We start from the raw sequence: 24126 nt of genomic DNA, 5'->3' as shown, positions 1-24126 counted from the left end.
CAGGGCCATGGCAGGGGAACATCCAGAGGAGATGAAGGACACAAAGGCCATTGTGCATAGCCGGGCGATAGCGGCTCAGCTCCCCCACAGGGAGCAGCAATGCGGTGCTGCCCACGGGTGGCCTTACGGCGACGTTAGATTGCTGGGGTTCTCCCTACAGGGCCAGCTCTCGCCATCCAGGCACCCCGGCTCTGTGCAAACGCAGGGCCTGGCTTGGAGGGGCCTGGGGAGGAACTGGCCAAGGGGCCGAAGTCCCCACGCGTGCTGAGGGCAGGGCTTTCCCGTAGGCACTGCGGTGCAGACACTGAGACCAGCTGGCAGCCTGGCCCGGCAGGCCGGGGGGAGGGAACCGTTATGCGGCATCGCGTGGCCAGGGCTTTGCGCTCACCGCCCACCACGTGCGGGGGGGCAGGCCCGTGGCCACGGTGAGAGGCACCGCCGTAGGCGGGGGGCGGGGAGGGGGCCGCACCACGCGCCCCGCGGGGCTGGCTCAGGAGCCTGAGGCGAAGTGACTGAACTTCTTCGCGCCCAACGGCAGGGGGCGGACACGGGCAGCAGCGAGGGAAAGGGCTGCGCACGCGCAGTACTTCACGGCGGGACAGAGACGGAAAGGAGCGTCCGACACCTGACGTCATCAGGCAGCGCGCGCCCCGCCGCCGGAAGTGAGCAGCATGGCGGCTGTGGTGGGGCGGCTCTGCCGGGCCCCTGGAACTGCTGCCGGGCCCCGCTGCCTCCGCCGCCTCCTCCGCGCCGGGTGCGCCCGCCCCGCCACCGCGCTCGCTGTCCCGACCCACGGCGGCCCCGGCTGGCCGCGGGGCCTGAGCTGGGAGGCGGGGAGCGGGAGGCGGCCGCTGAGCTTCTCCGCGGCGGGGCTGGTGAGCTCGGCCCCCGGCCCGCTGCAGCCCTACCTGCGGCTCATGAGGCTGGACAAGCCCATCGGTGAGTCCCTGCGGGGCTGGCGGGACGGGGCAGAGAGCCGCCTCCCGCCCCCGCCTGCGGGACCCCGGTTCAGCGCCTTGCTCCGCGTTAGCGCGCGGGCCCGGCTATCCAAGGTGCTGAACAGCCGGGCCGAGCGCTGTCCGCAGCTGTGGCAAGCCCCGGATTGCCAGGAGCTGGCTCTGGACAACACGGGTGGCTCAGTGACGATTGCTGCTCATTCATGCCGTCTGACGCACCTGGCATTGGCCATTATCGGGCCACAGGATGTTGGGCTAGACCCAATGTGGCTGTTCGTATGTTCTATAGCAGGCGCTGGTTCCCCTCTCCTCGGGGAGTGGTGTGCCTCTGCCACACCGGGATGTTGTGAGGATAAACTCCATGAAGGCTGCTGCAATTACTGGGGCTTTCAGGGGGGAGGGGTCATAGAAATGTGACGTGTTGCTATAAAAATGAATTTGAGCGGCATTCACCTGCCAAGAGACTGCTGGATTGTCTATCTGCTGCAAAGCCAAACTACCTACAGTAATACCTGTGTCTAGTCTGTACAGTCCTTGATCATTTTTTTAGTGTACAACTTTCAAAACCACCTTTCATCCTACCACAATCTAAAATTCCTTGTTGTTTGAGCCACAAAAAAGACATTAAGTACAAACTGCCTTTTGAGTTTGAGAGCACTTTTCTTTACAAAAGAAATTCCAGTGTTTGTTTTACAAAAATCATGTTATAATAATACATCTCCATTCTGATATAACATGATGCGATATAACACGAATTCGGATATAACACAGTAAAGCAGCGCTCTGGGGGGCAAGGCTGCGTGCTCCAGTGGATCAAAGCAAGTTCAATATAACGTGGTTTCACCTACAACGTAGTAAGATTTTTTTGGCTCCTGAGGACAGCGTTATAGTGAGGTAGAGGTGTACTTCATGCAACAAAAGTCTAATAATATAAAACACTTAAGGATCATTCAGGGCAAAAGGATTGATTAACTGGTTTACAGGTGATCCAGTGCAGCACCACTCAAAGGATCAGGTGCTAACAGTTTGGTGCCCAGCAGCACTGTACAATTATGGGAGAGGAAAATGTTTCTCAAGGACGGCAAGGCAAATCTCTACACTTGTATATAGTGCCCTGGGATATTTTATGTCTATGATTGTCATGTGGAAGTCTCTCCTGTCAGGGTAGTTAATCCACCTCCCCAAGAGGTGGTAGTTATGTTGATGGGAGAAGCTCTCTTGTTGACATACTGCTAACTACACGGTAGGTATAACTAGCTCACGAAGGAGTGGATTTTTCACACACTTGAGCAATGTAGTTATACCAATATAGGTCTGTAATGTAGACCTGCCCTTACACGGAGCTGTTCTTCAGGTCTGGGAAACTTGCTCACAAGTTTAGACTAAGGCTGTATCTACACTAGCACTTGTGTGTGTCGGGGTGTAAAAAAACACCCCTAACAGACACAAGTTTCACCAACAAAAGCTCTATTTTCTTTGTCTATTTTCCCAATAAAAACAGAAAACTGAACCATGGAGGGAGCACAGTGTTTGAACTGTAGCTATAAAAAATCAGCCATTACAGAGAAAGTAAGATGCAACACATACTTGCTAAGTCACTTTGTTCCACATCTCTATCCAAACCAAATATTTAACTACCTTTACAATTATTCACAAGGACATATTCCAAAATGGATTTGTCTCCTGAGTTTATATGAATTGTCTAGCGAATCTGTAAAAAAATTTTATGTTCCAAATATCACATGACCTGCGTCATGAACAGCGTTATGTCAGCAGGAGACACTCTCCTGCCAACATAACTACTGCAGCTTGATAGGGGTGACTTAATTATGCTGGCAGGAGAATGGCTACATGGGAGACCATACAGCTGTGCCACAGTAAGGTCCACAGTGTAGACATAGCCTAAGATGTTAAAACACATTTCAAGGGACCTTTTAAGGTGAAATTGCCCGTTAACACCCCTCCAGTCATAGGGGGAAAGAAATGGGGATGGATGGCAATGGAGGGAGAGGGGTTGTTTTATAGATTGTTATATTAAGACAGAAATCCAGTATCCTCTGTTCTTGATAGAGGGATTGTAATTTGCTTATTCAGGTTAGACAGTCAATTAGTCAGCAGGTCATGTGATATTTGGAACATAAAATTTTTTTACAGATTCGCTATTTTTTACAATTCATATAAACTCAGGAGACAAATCCATTTTGGAATATGTCCTTGTGAATAATTGTAAAGGTAGTTAAATATTTGGTTTGGATAGAGATGTGGAACAAAGTGACTTAGCAAGTGTGTGTTGCATCTTACGTTCTCTGTAATGGCTGATTTTTATAGCTACTGTTCAAACACTGCGTTCCCTCCATGGTTCAGTTTTCTGTTTCTATTGGGAAAATAGACAAAGCGTCTTTATAGTCAACATTTCAGTCAAGAAGAAGAAGAAAAATAAAAGTAAAGGAGCAGAATCAAATTGTGAAACTGCAGCGCCTTGCACAGATAACCATTTTAGCCATCTCTCAGCTTTGGTGTTGCAATTTTAAACGTTTTTAATTAGTAATTCAATACTTATTTACCTTTTATGGCATGCTAAAGAGTAATTCCATTTATAATTTCTTTTTCTAATCCCTTTCAAACTCACTTTTCTAGGAACGTGGCTGTTGTATTTGCCGTGCACATGGAGTATAAGCTTGGCAGCAGAGCCAGGCTGTTTTCCAGACTGGTATATGCTGTCACTGTTTGGTACTGGAGCGGTCCTGATGCGTGGAGCAGGCTGTACAATTAATGACATGTGGGATCGGGACTTTGACAAAAAGGTAGAGAAAGCCCCTTGGACTTGAAAAGAACAGACAGGCTCCTCTTAATGTTTGATGAGTAAGTAAATTGCTGGCCTTTTATTGAAGTAAGCCCTCTTCTGTTTTTCACCAAGACAAACTGGTTGTTTGTCGGGTAGAAATACAGGCTTGTCTGATAAAGACTACTTCCAAGTAATCTCTCTCTTCCCCTCCCCCTTCCTGGCTCAGATGTAATCTGAGTAAAATGTAATAACAAGTAATCTGATGTTTACCATTAATCTTTGAATGGTAAAGGTGACTTTCTTTTTTGAATAAGAGATAGCCACAAGTAGTAATGCAGTAGTGGTTCTTTGTTTTCTAGATAATTTGTATGTAGGATAAGGTACATCATATAGTTACGGTGTAATCAGCGTAATCAACGTAAATCCACTTCTTGTAATGTTTTCCTAAAAACTGAGCAAAACCAACTGACATGCTTCTTTTAACCTTGCTAGCCGTTGTTTACCCAAGAATTATCAGGGATTTCTTTATCTGCATTTTGTAACTTTTCAGGTGTAAATTTTTGTCAAAGGTGAATTTTTTACTCTCTTAATTAAACTGGTGGCTATAGTAGTGTACCCCAGATAAGAATGAGCTTTTCGTAATGTCAACTTGCAGTTTCCTCAGTAATTTTACACTAAGGGCACATCTTCACTGGCAACATTAAGGCGCTGCTGCAACAGCACTTTAACATGGCTTGTGCAGTCACAGCATAGTGCTGGGAGAGAGGTAAAAAATCCACCTCCATGAGGGGAGTAGCTACCAGCACTGTTGCACTGTCTACACTGGCACTTTATAGCACTGAAACTTGCAGCGCTCAAGGGGATGTTTTTTCACACCCCTGAGGGAGAAAGTTGCAGCGCTGTAAAGTGCCAGTGTAGACGAGTCTTAAGAGAAGACTGGATAATTTGACACTGTTATGTTCCTGGTAATAAAAGCTGCTTCCCTTATGGAGTCACTTGCACAATTGTGGCCTAAATACAACAAAATAATGAATTTAAATGAAATTGACACGAATGTAACAGTAAGGAGTTTAAAATTCATATAGAAAATTATTTTACAAATAAAACTTCAGACAGCTGTCTTCAAGAGTGGGTCGGGGGTGTTTTAGTGGTGGTATGTCTAGTTAGTGATCATTTTGTTGATTTCCTGACTAAAACATACCTTGCTTGGTCTTACCCACAGGTGATTTTTTTCTTGAATGTTAGAGCTAAATTGGTGTAGCCATTTTTGAGTTGCATAAAGGTGAAGATGATACTTTCTATGGTCCCAAAATATTTTTTTGTGTCTCACTTAAACTGCAGATCTATAAACTTCTAACTTTGGCATAATTGTAGTTTTAACTGAGAGAAGAAAATCGAGCCAAACTTAAAGGAAAATAGCTTAGTATTGTTAAAGTGTGCACAAACAACACTTTTATGATAATTTTTTTGAAGCGCTGTAAGCAGGTGGCATTCTTACCTGGCTCTCAGAGTACAACTGTTCTGTATAAAGTGAAAACGTACTCCTTCCCTGGGGTTTGGTTTTATTAATTTAGATAACATAAATTGAGCCTAAACTTTCTTCCCAAACTTGGTTGCTCCTAGAGTTTTTCCTTCTGACCTCTCTGCCCCTTGAAAGAGGTTCCATTGCCTTCTATATCCTGCTTGGAGCTAATTGAATCCATCTGTTAGTATGACCAGGAATTACTATACAGCATCCTTATGTAGAGTTTAAGTATTTAAATGCAGGATGAGTCAACAGAAGGAGCCGTGTAACTCTATTTAATAATCCTAGAATCTTCCACCCTATTACAGACATCTTTGTACAGAAACACTTAGAATGTTTGAACAACATTGCTTTTAAAATAGGGATATTCAGTGCAAAAAGTTAATTTCTCAATATTGCACTGAGCGCACACATAATAAAATTCAAATCTAAACTTTCTGCAGTATCTCTCATTGAGCCTCATTACACATAAGCCTGCTTTCATTTTTAAAATGCTCCCTATTTTAGTAGAAGGCTTAATATTTATTCATAACTATGTACCATATACAGGATGTGAAAATGTGGTAGAGGTAATATTGGTGTAGGAACCGTAACTTTTGAATTGCTTGACTCATGGGCTTAATTTTTCCACCTTACTTTGCATTAAGATATGAGTTTTGCCTATAATGTGTATTTTAACTCAGTATATTGGATATAGTATTGAAACTATTCTTTCTTTAGGTTTTAAGAACAGCAAGTCGACCAATAGCTGTTGGAGATATCTCAACTTTTCAGTCCTTCGTTTTTCTTGGGGGACAGCTTAGCTTGGCTTTGTGTGTCCTTCTGTGTCTAAATTACTATAGGTAATGTACCTGTGATCTTTTTTTCTTAAACTATTTCGCTATCAGGCTAAAGCAAAGCATGATGAATTTCAACAGACAAGGCAGTTTTTTGAGAAAGCAACCAAATCCGTGGTTTTAGAAAGAAATAATACTTTCAGTCTTAACTACAGCATCACTCCTCCGATACTACAGTATTGTTTCTTAGACTAGGGAATAATGAGAGTACAATAGAATTATTTAAAGTAAACCACATAAAGTCTCTTAATGAACCTATTTCGTTACAGTATTGCCCTAGGAGCAGCCTCTCTATCTCTTGTGATCACTTATCCACTGATGAAGAGAATCACGTATTGGCCGCAATTGGTTTTGGGTGAGCTTCAAAATCGCTAGTTTCCCTTCTTTCAGAAGTAAATTTTTTTTTTAAGTGTTCTGGCAAAATCTTAATAGCTGAACTTCAATATCAGATGAAGTTGCCTGAAACTGCAGATAAGGTCATTGGTATGTCCTACACTTCTTAAACAGATAGTAAAACACATGGAGTTTCTTTTCCTCATGTAGTTCCTCCTTTCCCCACACTCTGGTGTTGATAAATAATCCGTTTGTCACCTGAGTACCAAGTAGGAGATGTGGGACATTTTTCTCCCAGCCTCTGGAAATCTTTCTTAAATATGTATTTCACCCTGTATTACAATCTTAAACATTTAAATTAACTGGGCTAAACAGATGCATTGCACTGTATTCCAGCTTGACCCAGTTTGGTATCCTACCTTTAAATTTTTGTTTCCCATATTTTTTCCACTTTTAGGAACCATTTTTAATATCTGCCACCTTTAGTAACCACAACTGTTGTGTCTGCTCTGTTCTCCTTCCATTTTTCATCTTTAATAGTTCTCTAGAGTTAACAAACATTAAGCTTAGGCCTGACATTTAAGAACATGCTTAACTTGAGATATATGGGTAGTCCTGCTGACTTCATTGGAACTAGTCACATGTACAGCTGTTTGCAAGATGAATGTGTGTGTGTCTGTGTTAAATCAGATATAATTTAGAGAATGTGTTACTATTTATACTGTGTAATCTATAGGTACTTAGATGTATATGAATGTTACAAACCCAATGTGATATACATTTAAGTTTTTATAACAATTCATGTGGTTTATCATTGGTTGTTTTTCTTCTTGTTTGAACACTCCACTGCACTCTTCTGAAATTTTAAAAGAGAAGAAAAAAAGTGAAAAGAAAACATAAAACATTGCACAGTGCAATGTACTGGTAAGAGCTCAGCTGTCTGCTTTTCAGATACCATAGGGTTTCTCTGTTACTGTCCCTAATAGTAGCAGTTAGCCAGCATCCTCATCAGTGCATTCTCACCAAATATTTCAGTGACTGGAATGTTAGTCACTTTCCTTCTGCTGCAGGTGCAAAAAGAACATGGAAACCCAGGGATTGGTAGAAGGGAGACACGTGGTGTTTCCTACTATGATCAGCACTCCTGTTTTCTCATATTACTCCTTTCTTTTCCCATGAGAAAAGAATAGAATAATCCTCCCTTTTCCCCCTTCCTCATATATGAGTTCCGTGTTTCTGGATTCATAGATTCCAAGACCAGAATGGACCATTGTGGTGATCTAATCTGACCTTGTGTATAACATAGCCCATACAACTTCCCCAAAATAATTTCTAGGGAATGTCTTCTGGAAAAATATCCAATATTGATTTGAAAATTGCCAATGAGGGAGGATCCACCATGACCCTTGATAAATGATTCCATTGGTTAATTACCCTCACTGTTAATAATTTATGCCATTGTTTCCAGTCTGAATTTGTCTTGCATCAGCTTCCAGCCATTGGATATTATACCTTTCTCTGATAGATCAAAGAGCCTATTATCAAATACTTGTTCCCCATGTGTGTAGTTATAAACTGTAATCCATGTTGTTATAGCTGTGTTGAGTCCCAGGAGATTAGAGAGACAAGGTGGGTGAGGTGATGGCTTTTACAGGAGCAGCTTTTGTTGGTGGGAGGGACAATGTGTGTTTATCTGTGATGCCCTGAGCAAGTTTCCCAGACCTGAAGAAGAGCTCTTTGTAAGCTAGGAAGCTTGTCTCTTTCACCAACAGAAGTTGGTACAATAAAAGTTATTTATTACCTCACCCACCTTATGTCTCTAGACTGTGAGCAAGTCGCCCCTTAATCTTCTCTTTGCTAGACTCAAGGAGCTCGATCTATTTAGCTTGTCACAGTAAGGCATGTTTTCTAATCCTTTAATCATTCTTGTGGCTCTTCTTTGACCTCCTTCTCCAATTTATCAACATCCTTTATGAATTGTGGGCACCACAACTGGACACAGCACTCTAGCGGTGGTCACATCAGAGCCCAATACAAAGGTAAAATAACCACCGCAGTCCTGTTCGTTTCCCCTGTTTATGCATCCAGGGATTGCACTAGACTTTTGGGCTACTGTGTTGCACTGGGAGCTCATGTTCAGCTGAGTGTCCCCACAACTCCTGAACCTCTTTCAGAATCCCTGCTTCCCAGGAGAGAGTCCTCCATCCTGTAAGTGTGTAGGGATTAAAAATAGAAAAACCACACAGATGTTTGAGTGTCAAATGTTGATTAAAAAATATATATAATTTAGATTGTTCTTGACTTTTGCATTTTTAGAAGCCTATAATTCTGTATATTTTTCTTATTTCTGTTACTTACAGGACTTACATTTAATTGGGGAGCCTTACTTGGGTGGTCTGCGATCAAAGGTTCATGTGATTGGTCGGTGTGTTTGCCACTGTACTTCTCTGGAGTTATGTGGACATTGATATATGACACCATCTATGCACATCAGGTGAAGTAATAACATTAACTGTTAACTTTCTCATTGTTAGTTATGTGTGTATTTATGTATGAAACTCACTACTTTGGACTTGCATAGCACTACTAATCTTCCCACTGCAATCAGCAGATTTAAAACATAGAAATGCTTTTAAGAGATGTTTCTTTTATCCACTAGTTTTCACCCTACTAATTACCCTATCATCGCATGTTTTTCTGCTCACTGTACTGTCTCTGTAAATTAGTTTATGAATGTCTCTTGAGTAGAGCGCTTACTGTTAAAGTGCCGTGTATACCTAAGTACCTCACAGTCAATAGCAGTGATCAAGTGCTCAGCAGTTTTGAAAACCAGGCTGCTTATTTCAGTGCCTAAAAATGGATTTAGGAGCCTAACATTAGACACCTGTTCTTAAAAACCTTGGCCTTAAGGCAAAGCCTTTTCTATTACATCCCTAAAACTACTTTCCTCACCCATGACTTCTCAACTTGTGAATTGCTGAGGGTATTATATTTTTTCTAATAACCTTTTTTTATTCTAGGATAAAAGAGATGACATGGTCATTGGTGTGAAGTCAACAGCACTACGGTTCAATGAAAACACAAGGCAATGGCTCAGTGGCTTCAGTGTTGCAATGCTCATGGGTCTGAGTGTGGCAGGAATAAACTGTGAACAGACTTTCCTCTATTACACAGCTGTGGCTGCCATCGGTGCTCACTTAGCTCACCAGGTTTGATCTGATTTTTGTACTTCTTTTCTAAGTGAAAGCTCTAGATTTAAAATCCTCTATCAGTTTACCTAAAATATTCAGCCATCTTGTCTCAAACTGCTGCAGCAAAAAGAAGGCTTTTCAATAACAGCTGCAGGCAGGTCTGTCTCTATACACCTAAGCATACAGCAGCCTTTTCTCATCTCCTGATGTGTTTATTGTAGCCATTACCATGCTATTTGGATGCATGACTTAGAGGACAATAGGTTCATAATAGCGTAGAACCTCAGAGTTTCAAACACCTCGGGAATGGAGGTTGTTTGTTACTCTGAAATATTTGTAACTCTGAACAAAATGTTATGGTTGTTCTTTCAGTAGTTTACAACTGAACATTGACTTAATACAGCTTTGAAACTTTATTATGCAGAAGAAAAATGTGGCTTCCCCTTTATTTTTTCAGTAGTTTGCATTTAATACTGCACTGTATTTGCTTTTTTCTTTTCCTCTGCTGCTGCCGCCTGATTTTGTACTTCTGGTTCCAAATGAGGTGTGTGGTTGACTGGTCAGTTTGTAACTCTGGTGTTGGTTACTCTGAGGTTCTACTATACATTAGGATCATTCACTTAAATTAAAAGGTGTATAAAGGTTAATGGGGGGGAAAACTAAATGGCCCAGTAGCTTGGCAATAGATGCAGAATCTTAAATGGGGTTATGCTCTGAAAAACAGCAATGGAAAAATGACGTGTTTGTCTCCCAGTAACTCAATGAAATTGGCACCGCTTACAAATGAATACATATTTTCTAACTGCAAGCCCTACAAACTCAGTCTGGGATCTGAAAGGCAGTCGGGGTTCCCTTTGTCTCATACTTTATCACCAACTGCAAATATCCTACAATCGTAATTCAGTTAACAATTCTGTGTAAGTGCCAGGAAACAGTCCAGTTCACTGTCTCATACCTATATTGGTTTTAGTGATCTGATGAGTAAAATGTAGTAAAAATCCAACTTACTTTAATCAATAGAATGAACAGCTGGGACTCATTTTTATATACTCACATTTCTGATTTTTAAATTCAATCATCAGTTCATGTCCAGACCTAGCTTGTAGTGATGGTAAGTAGTCTGTACAAAATGAACCGGTGGTCTCAGTAGTAGACTAGTGGTAGGAGAAGTGTAGAAGTAGTTCCTGGTAATAGAGAAGAGTCCATATGCCAGCTTGCAGCCTTGTTAGTAGTTAATATAATTGGCATGCAGTCTGATCTATGATCTCCCCCACATCAGGGTTGTGAGGTACATTGGGATGATTTGGGGAAGCTGATACGGGTGCTGTCCTCTATGGATAGATTTCATTCTCTCTGACTGCTGGCCTGGCATCTTTCATGAACACTAAATTCCCTCTTTCTAATCATGCAAATATTGAATGGCCAGAATTCCCTTACATGGAAGTTGGCACAGCATGAGAACTTCTGTTCTCCAGACCAGGTAGGCTTGGATACTTGAGAATGAAAACATAAGACTCTGTGAGGAGGGGAGTATAGAACAGTTATCAAGAACAACAAAACCGATTATTCGTCACTGTGCCCATGCAAATGCATACACAGAAATTATATTTGGAAGGTAATTAGGTATTCAGCTGTCTTTCATATGGTAGCTGTTATGACCTTTTTCAGAAAGTTAATTTCAGTTGTCTTTTGCTATTCATTTAAGCCCTCTCATCTCTTTTCCCACATGCCCCCGTCTTGCACTTGCTTCTCTGTTGCTTTGTCGTCATCCTGTTTTGTACCCTGAACATCCCACTGCAACTTGTTTTAAGAAGCAGTGTTCCCCAGTGGAGGCAGCTAGGCTGGCTAATCCTTATTTCCAGCTGCTATTGCAGGTCTCCTGTGAGTTTTCTGTGGATGACAATTTGAGAACCCTTTTCCTGTGAACTCTCATGTGTGTTTATATTGAATCTTTGAGCTAGGTTTTTAAAGGTACAGATAATACTCTATGCACCTTTTTGTCTGTATTTTTTGGTGCTTAAATACCTTTAAAAATCTGGTCCTTAGTATCCATACATGTTACTCATTCTCTGTAGCTTTTCGATACATCTTCATCCATTTGTCAAGTGCGTTTAGGCAGACCTCTGTGTCTGTATCTAATCCAGTGCAGGCACTGAAGCTAGCCTATGTGGAGCTCATTTTGAGTCCCTTGAGGTAGGGACCTGTCTTCTCTGAAGTGTCTGGTATGCTTGTACTATAGATAATAACAACAGAACATTATACTGTACTTTCACAGATTTACACTTTGGACATACACAAACCTGAAGACTGTTGGCAGAAGTTTACCTCTAACCGCACAATCGGACTTCTACTTTTCATAGGGATTGTAACTGGAAATTTATGGAAAAGAAAAGATCCCAAAGAAATGAATGCAGTCAACACTGATATTTAGTCATTATTTAAAAAAAAAACAAAAAACAAAACTATTCAAAGGTAAAAGCACCTTATCCGCAACTGCTACTCGTTTTGCTTAATTAAAACATTTGGCCAAAGCGTCTGTTTTTTAAGAAGATACTTTAGCAAACAGAATTATTGTTAGTGTGTGCCTTGTGAATACACTTTAAAGACTGAACTAGCAGTGATCTTGGCAACTAAGCTTCTCTGCTGCTTGTGGTGATCTTTTATTGTAAAATCCCTTTCCTCCCTCTTGCAAGGAATCTTTTGTAAAATATTGACTACTGCCCTGGCAGTCTGTAAAACTCTCAGTAGGTTTCTTAGGGTCATGGTTCATGTGAAAATGTAGTAATTTTGTAATGTAAAATAAAACCTGCTGTGTGAAGTTTTCGTGATTTGATTTTTGCAGTAGTTTTTTTTTTTTTTGCATGAAATATTTATGTCCAGTAAATCATTTTTTATCCTGCCACATTTAGAAGCATTTATATTTTGGTTCTGGGTAATAAGTAGAAGAATGACTTGCCTGTCTGATTGGTCAGCTATGGTTCCAAGCCAGGTGGAAATGCTTTGCTGGAGTCTATTCATGGGCCTCAATATTTTGCCTTTTTTAAATCCCTTTTGAAAACACATCTGCAGCATTGCTTACAAAAAGTGAGCTGAGCTGAGCTGCCAAGAATTAGTGTTTGGAATATGGGTATATAGTAAAACAAATCCAAAATAGCCCAGAACTATTAAAAAGCATACATAGCCATTCAAGTTGTTTGATGTTACAAATCTAATCATGTGTTACTTTCACTCCTTTGTGTTTATTACCTTCAAGATTGTAAGATTTCCGGCGGAAGGATTTGTCTTTCTCTGTGTTCTGTAAAGCCTCTAACATGCTCTTGAGCACAGTAAAAGTAATAATCGGATGACAAATACTTAGGTGAGAACTACTTAGTATTTTTGTTTTTTTCTACTATGAATTACATCATTTAGTAGGTGGTCCAACAGTTCTTTTATTGGCCCTTAATGTAGGGCTGTGTCCTGCAAGGTTCTGGGTGCTTTAATATTCTATTGAAGTCAAAGGGTTGAGGGTGGTCAGCCTCTCACAGGAGTAAGTTCAATGATTGTGACTTTCAGTAATGTCCTCGATAGTGTGTGATTTACAAGTGAAGCTGCTCAGCCAGCCTGTCATTCCCTCACTAATGAAACTCTGTAAAGAGAATGTACTGTATAATTTCTGGAGTTAGTTTCTATATAAGGAACAGCAGACACACCTATGGCTGAGTTGTTTCCCTGGCATTTCTTTTAGAAGAAGCAATTGTGGTTTCCTGAAGTAATGAGTTCTGACAGTTCTGGTAAGTAAGGCACCACACCCTCAACCAAGTTCTTGTGAGCAAACCACTGCCCCCACATAGAGTCCCATTGAAACCACTAGCCCATGGGTCCATGGATTGTTTGCACTGAGTTTATTGCAGGATTAGACCTGACTGTCATTTTTTATAAGGCTTCCATCTTACTTTTATAATTCGTTTCTTAATTATTTTTTCTCAAAACAAAGTAATTTTCTCTTACTCTTTGAACAAACAAAATATTTTAAGCCAATAGTAAACAAATTAAGAATCTTACTCTCTAAGGATGCATTTTTCAATCAAGTCCTACATAACATGACTCCAAGTATTTCCATATATTTTAGCAACTCATGATAATTTTGTTTTTCCTGGTGGCTTTTAGATGTTTGGGCCAAGTTTTTTCTAAACCTAGGTAAATTCTCTCTTGTCCTCTATTTGTTCTGTGTGTTTCTTTTTTTTAAATATTAAATGGTATGTGCTCTAGATACCAGGGACTTTGAGACTTTAGATCTGCCTTTAAATTAACCGTTGCTAATTAAGGTATTGTGTGACTCTATAAAAGGGCAGCTGCGGTTTTAGGTTTTAAGCCATCTACTCAAAGTTGTGGTGTTGTCATTGGTGATCCTGGGTCACCAGTAAGGAGAGAGAAAAAGCCATGTTAACTTTTAGCTTCCTTAGAACTATTGGTTCCCTCTTGCTCCCATGTTATCCAAAAAAAAAAAAAAAAAAAAAAAAAAGGGTGGGGTGACGAGGGAGACAAAACTATTAAAAGAATATTAAGGTAATAGCACAGTTAGAGTGGCTCAGCTGGTTTGTTCTTTCCTTAAAATACAAACAACCTTCCCTCCCCCTGATATTCTGGAGGTGGGTGGATAATTTCATTTGTCATCCTCATCTGGTGGGGGGCGGGGTGAGGACAAAACAAAATACACAACCCCAGTTTGTTTATCAGTACCAGTTTAAAACTGTTAGCTTACTAGCCAAATCTAGACCAGTGCTTTCTGGTAGCCTCTATTCTATTGAGGATTCTGGCCTTTTAAAAAAATAGTTTACCATGTTCCAGATTCTCAGTTATTAACATGTTGCATCTGAGTCTCCAAATCATTAGTAATTATCAGTATAACTTGTCCATAGGTGCATGCGTTTGCCTATTTGATTTTTATTGGCTCTCTGAGAAGAAAAGAAAGATGTTGCAGCTAATAGAAGGAAGAAACAAGAAGCCTGTACCTGTCGCACTTCATTCCGATCCATTTCACTCACACCAATGCCACACCGAACAAGGAAACTCCGAACAGGAGAGTGACCTGAATCCTTAAGGAAAACAAAACCAAATCTGAATAGTGGCTTAAGAAGACAGACCACACCCTGTCACATACGAAGAATGGTAGGCAAACCCAAAATGAAGTATTTGGCAATGTCAGTGTAGTCTCAGGATTGTTTTAAATACAACGGTCTACCCTGGATGAGTGGCTTGAAGGTGTTCAAGATCCTTGAAACTGCATCTTCAAACCAGCTGGGTAGGGTTTTTTAAGTGGATAGATCCATCCAAAACATTCCCTCTTTTCCTAAAGTTGGATTTTTGTGCATTAACTTCTCCCTGTAATGCGTATAATCCCCACCCCATATTTGGAGTTCTGAAGTAGTATCTTCAGTTATATTTGGTATGAGAGCTTGACATTACTGCTTGATTTTAATCCTGTACCTTTTGCCAGTAATGAGATGCAGCTTAGGTGTTTAGGGTACAGCGCTGTGTGTGAGTGGACTCTCAAACCTGAAAGGCCAGCACTGGCACAGATAACCAGTGATCTCTAGGGAAAAGCTGTGATAGCTTTCAGCCCTGCTGATTTAAAATTTTAAATACTTTGTTTTCAAAGCAGTCTTCAAAAGGAGAAGGCTTGAGGGTGGGGGAGAGAGACTTAATGAAAAGTATGGAAGAGAACATTTGTATACATTTTTGCAAACCAGATCCCAGTTACCCTAAAGGTCAGCTTCAACTGTTCTGTCCCCATCTAATCTCTATGTAATGGTGCGGGGGGTGTGGAGGCAAGAATCTCAAGTTCCTTGAAGTTCATGGTTTTGCTTCTACAAATCTCCTTGATCTCCTAGATGATGAGCCTGTAAGCGTGGAATGTAGATACCCTGGTATAAAGAGCAGAGCACCAGTGGCTGAACTGTCTGAAGTTCATCCTTGGTATGGAGACTATTGAAGGCCCCCCTAGACCACGTAAACCTTGTACAGCCAGAGATTGTAGATGTCTTAGGTCTCAGTAGACTAGTATATAAGGTATTCAAGGATTAGGAATAGTGTGTGTGTATGTGTCAGAAATCTTCCACGAGGGCTGAATTAATGCCCCAGAACCTCTTTCTGACCTTTCTAACACGTTCCATTGACTTTCAGTTGGACTGGTGTTACTGCAAGTCATGTAGGAGCATTGGAAAATCCAAATCTTGGTCTTCCGTGGCAGAATTTCAAATTACACAGTGTAGCAGCTCTGGAGCTAGACATGTTAAAACAGTAAACAAACAGTTTGAAGTGCACTGGTCTTTATTTTTTTTTTTTTAACTGTAACTATTATTACAGAAATCTCAATTTTTGTTTTAGTCACAAATGTGTACTTATGGTAAGCGTTATGGCCCCAGTTCTCAACTGACTTGTAGTTGTGTAAATTGGAAGTAATATTCACTGCAGGCTGTAGAGTCAAACCAGTATAAAACTGATGGTAAAAGAATCAGTCCACTTATGTCAAAATGTTTACCCATATCATTTTATGTTTATGTGCTCATTTCTTCTGTTCTCCCTTTCTTTCTCCAATTCATTTTCTTTCGTGCTTTCTCTGTTGGAACATATTTATTTTTTACCCCTTGCTTATTTTTTTAATTAAAAAGCCAATTTTTCACAATGGTTTTAATCATACCAATCTCAGGACATTTTAAATTTAGTTTTCTGTAATAACTGTAACTCAACCACATATTAGTGTGTGTGTGTGTGTGTGTGTGTGTGTGTGTGTGTGTTTGTGTTTATACAATGGGGGTGGCCAACCAGAGCCTGAGAAGGAGCCAGAATTTACCAATGTACATTGCCAAAGAGCCACAGCAGCCCCTCATCAGCTCCCCCACCCTACTCCCATTACTTCCCACCCACCGGCAGCCCCACTGATCAGCGCCTCCCCCTCCCTCCCAATCAACTGTTTCGTGGTGTGCAGGAGGCTCTGGGGTGGAGGGGGAGGAGTGAGGGCACAGTAGGCTTCGGGAGGGGGCACAAAGGGATGGAGTAGGGGCAGGGCCCGTAGCAGAGCCTGGGGTTGAGCAGTGAGCACACACACCCCCCGGCACATTGAAAAGTTGGCGCCTGTAGCTGCAGCCCCAGAGTAGGTCCCTACACAAGGAGCCGCATATTTAACTTCTGAAGAGCCGCATGTGGCTCCGGAGCCACAGGTTGGCCACCCTGATATACAAGATTGACAACTTATATTCAAAATGTAACAAGGGACTTGAGTTACCATGTGAACAAAGATTTCAATTCCGAATTTTGCAAGATTAAATCTCACCCTTGGTATTGCATAATGTATTTCTTTTGTCTCTAACATACGTCATTTTGTGATGGAAAAACAGATGACTGTTCTTACGAAATATCTTTTCAGGTCAATTTGTGATATCCTGTAATTAAATTCCTTGATGACAGATAGCCAATAGCAATTTTGGAATGCCGCCTGGTTAATTTACATGTTGCAATTTGTGTAGCATATGGATATATATATATATAAGGGACTTGGTTGAAGTTGGACCAAGAAAAGCAATCTCTCGATCTCTTCAAGGCTGCTCTGCAAGTGGTATGTGGATATTTCTTTGTTTAGTTTGACAGAGAATTTGGCAGAGTTCAATGTATTCAACTTGCGAAAGCTGTTAGCTGCTGAGTTGGTTATTTCTGGGAAGGGAAGTTAGTAAAAAGTGAAAATTGTTTAGTTTTCTGCTCAACAAACCAATTAAAGGTAAATGAAATATGCTGTCAACCCTATTAGTGGGCATTTGACAAAATTATGCACCTAAGCTGAAAAGCAGAAACTCATTTTTGTTTGGTGGTGGTTTTGGTTTTTTTTTTTTTTTTGCCTGCCACTGTTCAGATTTTACAAATATATTGAAATTGATATTTCCCAGAAAGATCAAAGCTGATTTTACTGAAAAATAAACTTTGCTACAGTTTAAATTTGGCTGCATATATTTCAAAATGACCAATGGAGACAAAGTACATCTTACTAATAGTATTGGGATTTTGAAACAGATTTCAGAAGAATTCAAGGAAACTTCTATCCTATGTGCTTTGGAATTATCCATGTTTTAAGAGAAGGCATATGTTGCTTGCAGTTTTCAGGATGCTCTATTCTCCTTTCACCTATTTTCTTCCCTCTTGAAAGATGCAATGATCTTGTCACCTGCAATCTTGTTCGGTCACCGAGATCAGGGCCAGCTCCAGGCACCAGCACAGGAAGCAGGTGCTTGGGGTGGCCAATGGAAAGGGGCGGCATGTACGGGTCTTTGGTGGCAATTCGGCGGCGGGTCCCTCAGTCCCTCTTGGAGGGAAGGACCTGCCACCGATCGCGGCCTTTTTTTGTTTGTTTTTTGTTTTTCCCGCTGCTTGGGGCTGGAAAAAAGCTGGAGCCGGCCCTGACCGAGATGTGTATAGTATTAGTAATGGCAGAGTACCAGAGGCTCAGGTGCTGCAAAGAGCCTTTGCTGAGCATACAGGCTGCTTGTGCTGTTTGCAATGGTCTCTGCTGTAGGTGTACCCAGTCCTTAGTGTAACTGAAAAGCTTCTCTGGTAAACTCAAGGTGTATGACAGCACTGTGTAGTGTATCTGTACTTAACTCAAAGAAAGAGCGCCAATATACACGTTTGTCTAGAGCACCATTTTCCCTAAGGCTGGGCCTGGAGGCAAGAGCTCCGTTGCTGGCAAGCTTCCAGAGGACACTGGAGAGCAATTCTTGTCTCTAGTCTCTGAGGGATGCCTCACATCTCAATCCGCTCTGCAGGTTTATTTAGACATGGCAGATTCTGCAGCCAGGGCCATGATGACGGCAGTGACTACACACAGATCATCCTGGGTGCAGTCCTCTGGGATTCCTGGGGCAGTGCAACAATTGAGGACCTACCTTCTGAGGCCTGTGCTCTATTTGTGTCTAAAACAGAGGAGGCGTTACACACGCTAAGAGATTCAAGAGTGGTGTTGAAGTCTCTGGGCCTTTATACACCAGCAACGAAGAGGACAAAACATCACCCTCAATGTTAGTCCAGGCAGCAGTACTACCCCTTCTGCCAGCCTGATCTGGCCAAGAGGAGATAAAGGCCCATCAGGAGGAAGCCAGTGCCTTCTACTTCCTCAGTTTCTTCGTTCCAGCAGCCACAGACCTCAGAGCAGTCATTTTGACTTCAACGTTGAGAACAGCGCATTATTCAACCCAGATCTCACTTGGCTTTTTCCACCTTTCCGGAACAGATTGTCCCATTTTCTACATTGGACAAGTGGATGCTAGTCCTGATGGAATTGGGATATACTCTCCAGACTCCTCTTTATCCCACCCCCGTGCTCGTACCCAATTCCTCTTCAGGGCAGACATGCCAAACCCACGAAAAAAACACAGAAATTAGGCTTGTTTTTGGCTTAATTGGCCTGTGAGTTACTTTTTGGCTTGTTGCTTCTTTTGTTTGATCAGCTCCCAGCAAGCAGGGGCAAGGGGGGGAGAGTCAGAGGTGCACAGCAGGCCCACCACAGTCCCAGACTGCATGCAGGGGTATCTAGTCACATAGAGTGTTGGGGTTCTTAGGGATTGGCTTGTTTTGAAATGGGATTAGCTTGATTTTTGGCTTTATTGTGAAAGTCAGGGTGCTAATTTACCTCCTGAAAGTTGGCAACTGTGCTTCAGAGACCCATCTCATGAGTCCGTGCTGAGGCAAGAGGTGCAGACTCCTATGTTCTTTGAGAGTGATAGAAGAGGTACCCCTTCTTCATCAGTGCAGGGGAGTTTGTTCCTGATATTTCCTAATATGCAAAGCCAGAGGAGTGTTCAGGCCCATACTGGATGTTTGGAATCTGAACAAATACACCAAGAAGATAAAGTTCCATGTCATATCCCTGACTATGATGATCTCTTCCGTGGATCTGGGAGACTGGTATGCTGCCTTTGATTTACAGGATACCTATTTCAATGTAGTGATCCATCCTGGCCTCAGGAGAATTCTGAGGTATATCATAGAAGACAACCATTACCAGTTCACCGTTTTGCCCTTCAGTCTATCATCAGCACCTAAAGTTTTTACCAAGTGCATGGCTATAGTGGCAGCCTACCTTCACAAAGGAGACATCCACATGTATCCTCACCTGGATGGCTGGTTGGTTCATAGTTGCTACATACGCCAAACGCTGTCTGTTCAACATCTGGGGCCTAAAACAGAACAAAGAAAAATCGACCTTAGGGGCTCTGCAAGGGATGGAATTAATTGGGGGCATCCTGGATTCAGCCTTGGCCAGGCCTTCCCTGCATCTTTCCAGATTTCACACACTATGAGATCACTGTGCAACCCCGCTCATGAGCCATTCCCAGACCACTGTGAGGAGTTCTCTCAGACTTGAGTCATATGACAGCATGTACATGTGTCACTCCTCGTGCCTCCTTTGCAACTATGGCTCAAATCAGTTTATCACTCTCATATTCATCACCTAGACAAGAAGGTGTACATCCGGGACGGGATACTGTCATCTCTGACATGGTGGATGAGACAAGAACATCTGTACGGGGGAGTCCCACTTTCTCTCCCTCCCTATCATAACTGGTAAATGGATGCCTCAGCTATGGGTAGGGAGTACATTTGGTGATCTTCAGGCTCAAGAACATGGACAACCCATGAGGCCACATCGCATATAAATGTTCTTGAATTATGTGAAATATTTTGTGCGTTGACAGTTCTTGCCTCACATTCACATATCCAGGTGCTCACGGACAGTCTCACAGTCCTGGTTTATGTGAACAAACAGTGGGGTGCCAGGTTGGACAGGAGAATGTCAAGCTATGGAATGGGTGCATTTGGAGCTTAGGCACTCTCAAGCCATCACACCTGCTGGGGCTTCAAAATGGCCTGGTGGATCATCAGAGCAAGTCCTTCAGTTTGGACTATAAGTGGTCTCTCAACGTGAATGATCTAGCTTGGCTGTTTGATATGAGAGGGATGGTTCCCATCCACAGATCTGTTTACGATGTGACAGAACAGGAAAGGTCCCTGTTTCTGTTCCAAGGCCCACAATCAATATCAGATGTTGTCCTGTTTCAGTGGAACAAAGAGCTTCTATGTACACACCCACCAGTGTTCCTGATTCCGAGGGTCCTTTTCAAGCTCAGGATAGAATGTTCCTTATTGCTCCATTCTGGCCAAGACAGACATGGTATTCATCTTGGGTCACATTTGGACCTTTGCAAACTGTCCACTCTCGAGCGTTTACTATTACCAGTAACCAGAGTCCTACTGATACAGAATCATGGCCAGGTGCTGCACCTGAATCTGCAAGCACTGCACCTTATGGCATAGGTCATCAGTGGTTGAACAGAGAGGAAGCACATTGCTCTGCAGCAGTCCAGAATGTGCTCCTTAATATCAGGAAGCCATCCACATGAGCTACTTAGCTTAGTAAAACTGGAAATGTTTTTCCATGTGGGCAGCTTCCCACAGTGCATCCCCAACTCAAAGATTCGATCAATTCTCAACTATCCTTAAGGAGTCAGGTCTAGCCCTCAGTTCTGTTTGGTACATCTGGCAGCCATCTTGGCATTTCACCTTTGTGTAAATGGTAAGACTGTTTCCAGTCATGACCAGGTTTCTGATCGGCAGAAACCATCTATCAGAGACCAGAGCCTTCCTGGGATTTGAATCTGGTGTTGTCTGCACTAATGGACCTCCTTTTAAACTCTTAACATCGTGCTGGTTTCTATACCTGTCAGCAAAGATGGACTTCCTAGTGGCCATCACCTCCGCCTTGAGGGTGGGAGAGGCAAACGCATTGGTCACAGATCCACCAGTACAGTGTTCTATAAAGACAAGGCTCAGCTGAGACAACATGGCAGGTTCCTCTTAATGGTGGTATCTGATTTCCGCTTAAATCACTCTATTTACTTGCCAATTTTCTTTCTGAAGCTGCATATGCACAAGGACATGTGGAGGCTCCACACCTTGGATGTTTAGCAAGTTTGGACATTTTACCTAGATAGAACAAAGTCTTTTCAGGTTACTTCTGAGCCTTTGTCTCATATGCAGAACATATGAGAGGCCATCAGATTATGATTCAGAGGTTCTAGAAATGGATCACCAGCTGCATTACAATCTTCTGTGATGCCAAAGGAGCTGGACTGCCTGCAACACTCACAGTGCACTCGATCAGAGCTCATTTGACCTCAGCAGCATTCTAGGCACACATCCCAATTATGGACCTGTGTAGAGCAGCAATGGTGTCTTCCGTTCGTACTTTCACCAGACATCACACGCTGCCTGGTGCATCAAGAGAGGACACAAACATACAAAGGCGGTCTTGCAGTCCATCTTCTGTTGAGACTCCATGCCCCATGTCCTGTGGTAATAGTTTGAGAGTCACCTGATGTAGTGGACACATGCAAGCACTCAAAGAAGAAAAGATGGTTACTCGCCTTCTCATCTCGAAGAACAAGAGTTGTGTTGCATGTGTTCATTACACAATCCATCCTCCTTCCCTGGCACCAGAGTCTACCACTGGCATTCTGGTGCAAAGGAACTGAGGGAAGGAGGAAGGGGCTGAATGGCTCTGCCCTTTATACCCTCACTTTGAAGCACTGGGAGGGAGTTCGGTTGTGGGTGGGACCTCCCCTATAGATACGAGCCGGGAAAACACTCTCCAGCACCAGTGCACATGACATGCACACACCTATGGTGTAATGGACATACAGTGTAATGGACATATGCAACACTTCTTGAAGAACAGCAGTTATGAGAAGGAGCGTAACCATTTTTTCCTTTGTGAAAAGCCATTAATAAGTGCTCAAACATACTAAGAAAATTATGTATTTTGATATGATGTCAAATAAAATCCAGATGTACTAAAGGGACACCAACTATAAAACTAGCTGATTTTACAAAATTAATTGAATGTTGTTTCCGATCCAGTGCCTGTTTCAGAGCCCTCACTACTTTTTGTTGTTTTACAGTCAATTGGTTTTTCTTATTGCTTAAACGTGTGCTCCTCCCCCATGTTACTGAGTGAAAGACACACACAAAAACCAAGGGAAAGCGAGTCACTGACTGTACAGGGGAAACAGTTAAACCAACTACAGTTAAATGTACCAAGTGAGCAAACTGAAAAATCAGAAAAATGTTTTGTTTAATCTTTCATTGACAGTAATCTTAGGTGTTACTCAGCTACTACTGTGACACGTAATTGTCACCATGTAGTAGCTGCAACATTTTCGGAGTTAGGTGATTTGTTAAGTTGGTGTGCCTTTACTATGTGCATTTATAATAGGTACAATACATATTCTACATATGTACAATACTATACGCTGTTATCTGCCAGAATCATTCCTGATTTAGGCAAACAATCACTGAAGTCAAAGGGAATTTGCCAGAGTAAAGGACTGTGTGCAATCTGAATGTTTGGCTAAGTGTCAGCAGGAGCAAGAAAATTCTGACTTGAGGGCTAATCTCTGTCTTTGAGAGAGATTTCTGTTTCTGCAATGATATCTGTAGTATTTTGGGTTGTGATGGTCTCAGATCACACAAGCTAAGTAGGATCAACGTAGGCCTGAAGTCACTTGGAGATGACCAAGGAACTGTTAGATGTTGCTGGAAAAATATGTTGGCCATTTAGTTAGTGGCATCCTTTCCTTTGAATCGGGAATGAACTATGCCTCAATGTGATGTTGGGGAAAATATGCTTTTAGATTGAAATGTCACCCATTAATCACCTGGTCTGAAGAAACTGGTCTAATCCCATTGACTAAAATTTGGCCTAAGATGTCCACCAAAACTATCCAGGCTTTATAGCATTGTTTCTAATGAAGTGAGAAACATAGTACCATTTCACAAAGCAATGTGAGTAACATTCCCCTAATTGCATCCCCACAATGACGAGATATCCTGACTGCGCAGCCTGCTAATCACTAACAGAGCTTTTTAACACATTCCTTTTATTTTTCCTTCCAGGCTGTAAACTTCTAAACTGATTTAGTGAAACTAGAAATGACCTCGTCCCCTGTTGTTACGAGACAGCCCCAGTTTGGCATTGCTTCTGTTGCACGTAATTCCTGGCAAACAGAAACATTTGACTGCTGCAGTGACTGTAAAGTCTGTAAGTGAATGTGAATATCTGACTTTTGTTTTGGCTTGTGGTGTCTTGAGTTTTGGATTAATGTTATATCTCTGTTCATTAATGGGAGTGACTTTTAAATGAGGGTGGTGGAATAGTTGTCTATTATTTAAATTACAAAAGAATGGCTTATAGTGAGTGGTCCCACATACATACTGTGAGCCAGCCACTAGATGGCAAGATCACTCACCCATTCATTCACATACACCAGGGGTAGGCAACCTATGGCATGCGTGCCGCCTTTGGCATACGAGCTGATTTTTAGTGGCATTCACACTGCCCGGGTCCTGATCCGGGAGGCTCTGCATTTTAATTTAATTTTAAATGGAGCTTCTTAAACATTTTGAAACCTTATTT

At 42.0% G+C, this 24126-nt stretch overlaps 1 protein-coding gene across 2 annotated transcripts; it reads left to right on the top strand.

Annotated features, from left to right (window-relative positions):
- Window positions 1-665: 665 nt before the first annotated feature.
- On the top strand, window positions 666-23715 carry COQ2 (coenzyme Q2, polyprenyltransferase). Of its 2 annotated transcripts, none has more exons than XM_050945199.1 (7): window positions 666-939; window positions 3594-3760; window positions 5987-6108; window positions 6372-6457; window positions 8796-8929; window positions 9456-9644; window positions 23607-23715. In XM_050945199.1, exons 1-7 carry the CDS (start codon window positions 672-674, stop codon window positions 23619-23621), a joined length of 981 nt encoding a protein of 326 aa, XP_050801156.1. In that variant the 5' UTR covers window positions 666-671; the 3' UTR covers window positions 23622-23715. The 2 variants fall into 2 exon arrangements, with proteins under 2 accessions (XP_050801156.1, XP_050801155.1); XM_050945198.1 differs by lacking the exon at window positions 23607-23715 and adding an exon at window positions 11902-12444.
- Window positions 23716-24126: the final 411 nt, after the last annotated feature.

This window comes from Gopherus flavomarginatus, chromosome 3 (genome assembly GCF_025201925.1).
Source record: "Gopherus flavomarginatus isolate rGopFla2 chromosome 3, rGopFla2.mat.asm, whole genome shotgun sequence".
NCBI classification, from domain to species: domain Eukaryota; kingdom Metazoa; phylum Chordata; order Testudines; family Testudinidae; genus Gopherus; species Gopherus flavomarginatus.
This window is presented reverse-complemented; position numbering and strand designations above follow the sequence as displayed.

Excerpts from the sequence above, each read along its gene's own strand:
- COQ2 (XM_050945198.1), top strand. The coding sequence starts at position 672 with ATGGCGGCTGTGGTGGGGCGGCTCTGCCGGGCCCCTGGAACTGCTGCC. Across the intron at positions 6,458-8,795 it reads TTGGCCGCAATTGGTTTTGG|GACTTACATTTAATTGGGGA; the intron begins GTGAGCTTCAAA and ends TGTTACTTACAG. Across the intron at positions 9,645-11,901 it reads GTGCTCACTTAGCTCACCAG|ATTTACACTTTGGACATACA; the intron begins GTTTGATCTGAT and ends GTACTTTCACAG.